This window comes from Vigna radiata, chromosome 7 (assembly GCF_000741045.1).
Source record: "Vigna radiata var. radiata cultivar VC1973A chromosome 7, Vradiata_ver6, whole genome shotgun sequence".
NCBI classification, from domain to species: Eukaryota; Viridiplantae; Streptophyta; class Magnoliopsida; order Fabales; family Fabaceae; genus Vigna; species Vigna radiata.
The window spans coordinates 52,489,506-52,493,103 of NC_028357.1; the positions used below are offsets into that span (position 1 = coordinate 52,489,506).

General features: G+C 33.5%; 1 protein-coding gene across 1 annotated transcript; it reads right to left on the reverse strand.

The window, feature by feature from the left end:
* Positions 1-1,314: 1,314 nt before the first annotated feature.
* LOC106769497 (profilin-1-like) lies at positions 1,315-3,187 on the reverse strand. Its single transcript, XM_014655137.2, has 3 exons — positions 2,955-3,187; positions 2,383-2,520; positions 1,315-1,740 (listed from the first exon to the last, which is right to left on the reverse strand). Exons 1-3 carry the CDS (start codon positions 3,075-3,077, stop codon positions 1,606-1,608), a joined length of 396 nt encoding a protein of 131 aa, XP_014510623.1. The 5' UTR covers positions 3,078-3,187; the 3' UTR covers positions 1,315-1,605.
* Positions 3,188-3,598: the final 411 nt, after the last annotated feature.

Sequence of the window (3,598 nt, forward strand, 5' to 3'; positions counted from 1 at the left end):
AAATAGCTAAGAAAGTTATCAAGTGTGTGCTTGGTTATGCTTTAGACACATTCGTTGTTAACATCATGTCAAATATTAAGAAAAACGAGGAAGTTAGCTCAGGGAGCATTATATTAGATTACTAGATTACAATAATGACAGTGAAAACAATTTTAAATTCAAATATATTTCCAGGTCAAGTTGTTTTAAGTTATTGTTCTAAGCTTCAGGATTAACTATGTTACAACCTATTTTATGGCTAATTGTCATGGTACCAAATTACTTATTTTATTGTTTTGAAGTTTAGGTGTGTCGTTTTCTACGTTGGCAGAATGAGGTAAGTTAATGGAAGGAGAAAGATGCAATGAATGGTCTCAACTAAGGATTGTGCATGATCTTCTTGTAAATTATAACCCTATTATTTAGCAGAAAAAAATTACGAGAGAGATTTTTCAAAGGGTTTGTGAATAGAATACTGACCAACTTTGGACTCAAACCTACAAACTTCAACACCGCATCTATATTTTTCTTATCCGCAATATTAGTTGTTAAATTGTTAATATTTATTAATATGAAAAATTGAATTCACAACCTCATATTTTCTCTTTTAACTTTCCTACTAATGTATCGTATATTCCCGATGTCAGTATCTATCAAACGAACAAGTATTTTGGTTTCGCTTCCGATCCTAAACCACGAACAAGAACAAACAAAAATTGTTAGAAACACATTTTCCATTTTAATAGCTGAGTAATGACGATAGTATTAACTGTCTTTTTTCTAAGAATAGATTCTAAAATGGAACATTTCATGTCTCCTCAGATTTTCGAACAGGACATTTACTGTGTTTTGGTTTTTTTCTTCGTAAAGGGACAATCAAATCCAAGCCCAAATCCTCAACAACTTTATTAAGAGATGCCGATGCAGGAAGAAACAAAATTACCACAGATTTTTAATTTTCAAACACAGATCACTTTTTTAAAAAATAAATTACAATAATAATATATTTCTTTTTAAGTATATTTATTTAAATTATAAATAAAGAATTAGCTATAAATTTAATTTTTGTATTAAGAACACCTGTTGCTGTTAACACTAATCTTTTCCATACTCATCCTAATCATCACTCATCACCACGTTTATAACCATCATCACTGTGCTATTAAAAATATAACAAAAACATCGAAACCAAAATCAAATTTCTGTTAAAATTTTTGAATCATAAACTAAAACTCTACCTAAACGGGGTTTTATATAAATTTACGTTTAAAATAAATAAAGGGAGGTAGGAGTACCAAGGTGGTATAAATATGAAGGAAGAATATCTGCCAGATGCATAAGAATCAGCCAACTTCTGATAAATGTGAGAACCATTATACCATATCAATAAAATTTAAAACCAGTGTAATGTATACAGGTACCCCACTAAAAAAGTACAATCATAGAGAATAATAGTCATAATTTCTTAAGCACCAAAACACTTTTTCTTCGCAACACACACATGCCCTGACTTTTGATACCCAACAATATTATTACACTGCAATGAAAGCATTCCAGTAGAGGTAGAAGCAAAAACTTGTACAGAAGCCGATGAAATATGCACTATAACAAGTCATAAAGAAAGGATCAGAGACCCTGTTCAATGAGATAATCACCAAGCCTTTCAACTATCATGTTGCATTGACCTGGAGTCATGGGCTCATCATAAATGCCAATGACCAAGGCCAAACCGGTCTTCTTGACAGTAGCACCACCAGGACCCTGGGTTAATGGGGATACATAATTAAAATCTGATATTACAACTATAATGGCTAAACTATGCTAGAAGAATATATCTGCACCAACATGTGCAAGAAATACAACTGATGTATGTTCATTAAATTTCATTGAATTTGATGAAAAAATTACATCAGACAACACTGGGAACAATATTTACTTGTTCAGAGGAAGCAAACAATAACCACACTGCTTAAAGGTATCTATGTACATATGCATTTGCTTGAAAATTATAACTTGATTGATAAGCAATTCACAATAACATAGATGGATTCAGAAAATGTGAAACGCTTTGGAAAAGAGATATTAGACATTGTACGAATTAAATCAGAGGCAAGATACAGTTGCCCAACTAAATTACTGCAGTACACCATATTCAAGCAAAACTAAATTACTGCAGTACACCATCTGCAATGACAACACAAATAAAAGACTGAAATCTTAACCAGATCATAGTTTAGACAACAGTATGATTGGAATTCACTCCACAAACTATACAGTAAAAACATACAAAAATGCATATCTTCACAGAAACTGCATCGTTGTCATCACATAGCCCAGATCATAATCAAACTATATATGAACCTGCGCAATCAAAATGAAGCAAAGATCATAAAGAGTAGTTACCTTCTTGCCTCTAATGACAGACCCGGGTTCACCTTGGATGACCATATATTTAGTGCCACCAATATACAATCCAGTGGGAGCAAGTGTTCCAGGCTCATTAAAGTCATTCAAGATTCCAGATACTTCCTCAGGTTTTAACTAAATAAACAAAAACCCACATGTTATTAAATCACCAACTACAACAGATCAACAAAAACAAAAGCAGATCCGTTAACAGCAGAGTTCATAAGAGCATCAGACACATATAATAAGATAATCAATCAAGCAAGCAGGCATCAAACTGACATCAGATTAAAACACAGTTGTTGTATTCAACAGCTCAAAACTACTAAGTGCAGTCCAAGTCAATTCGGATTGGTTTCCTTTGCGGATCAGGTTTAGCATATTGACAAACATGCCCTTAAATTTGAACTGTATTACAAGGCGATCCTTCTGGAATCTTGGCTTGATTTATAAGCGAAGGCATTGAGCAGGGATCGGAGAATCTAGAGACTTGAGTAAAGAATTAAGAATCAACAGCGAAAGGAGGCGATTGAATTGGGAAAAGAATAAGCGAAGATGGAAACAAAAACCTGAGGGAAGCCGGAGCTCTGAGCCCAAACGCTGCCGTCCTGGCCGATGATAGCGGCGTGACTTAGGTGGTTTCCTTCAATTTCGCAGAGAAGGTGGTCGTCGACGTAAGTTTGCCACGACATGATTCAGATTGTTTTGGGGATTTTCTGGCTGAGAGTGTTCGGTGATCGGATTTGAAGTATCTCTATATCTCTGTATATCTATCTATATCTCTTTCTCAGCTGCTGCGTTGATATCACGGAACTATATAATATATAGCGGTAAAGTTACGTTTACGCCCTTTACATTACCCTATTTTCACTATCAGACCTTGCAGAAAATATAGGAATTGTAAACTTTTTTAAGTCTCCAAAAAAAAAAAAAAAAGACATTTTTTAATTTATTATATCACGATGTTTGTAACTATAATTGAATATGATCCAGTTACGTGTGTATGTCAACCCAAATTGTTACAAAAAGGATTTTCTTTGGAGATTACTTGGTGGAAGTTTTCCAGATATACTTAAGTTAATTTCTTTTAATGCTGAATCATAAAACACGCTTTATCTAGCTATTCAAATTGGAAGACGATGATTAAAATAACATAATGGACCTATTCATACCATCCCATCTTTTTACATACACAAATAGTTACAACAGGTTA

What these genes read in the sequence shown, in the direction of transcription:
- LOC106769497 (XM_014655137.2), bottom strand. Translation starts at nt 3,077, where the DNA reads ATGTCGTGGCAAACTTACGTCGACGACCACCTTCTCTGCGAAATTGAA. An exon ending in AGAGCTCCGGCTTCCCTCAG is followed by an intron (nt 2,521 to 2,954) that starts GTTTTTGTTTCC and finishes TTGTTTATTTAG; the next exon opens with TTAAAACCTGAGGAAGTATC. An exon ending in CTGTCATTAGAGGCAAGAAG is followed by an intron (nt 1,741 to 2,382) that starts GTAACTACTCTT and finishes CCATTAACCCAG; the next exon opens with GGTCCTGGTGGTGCTACTGT.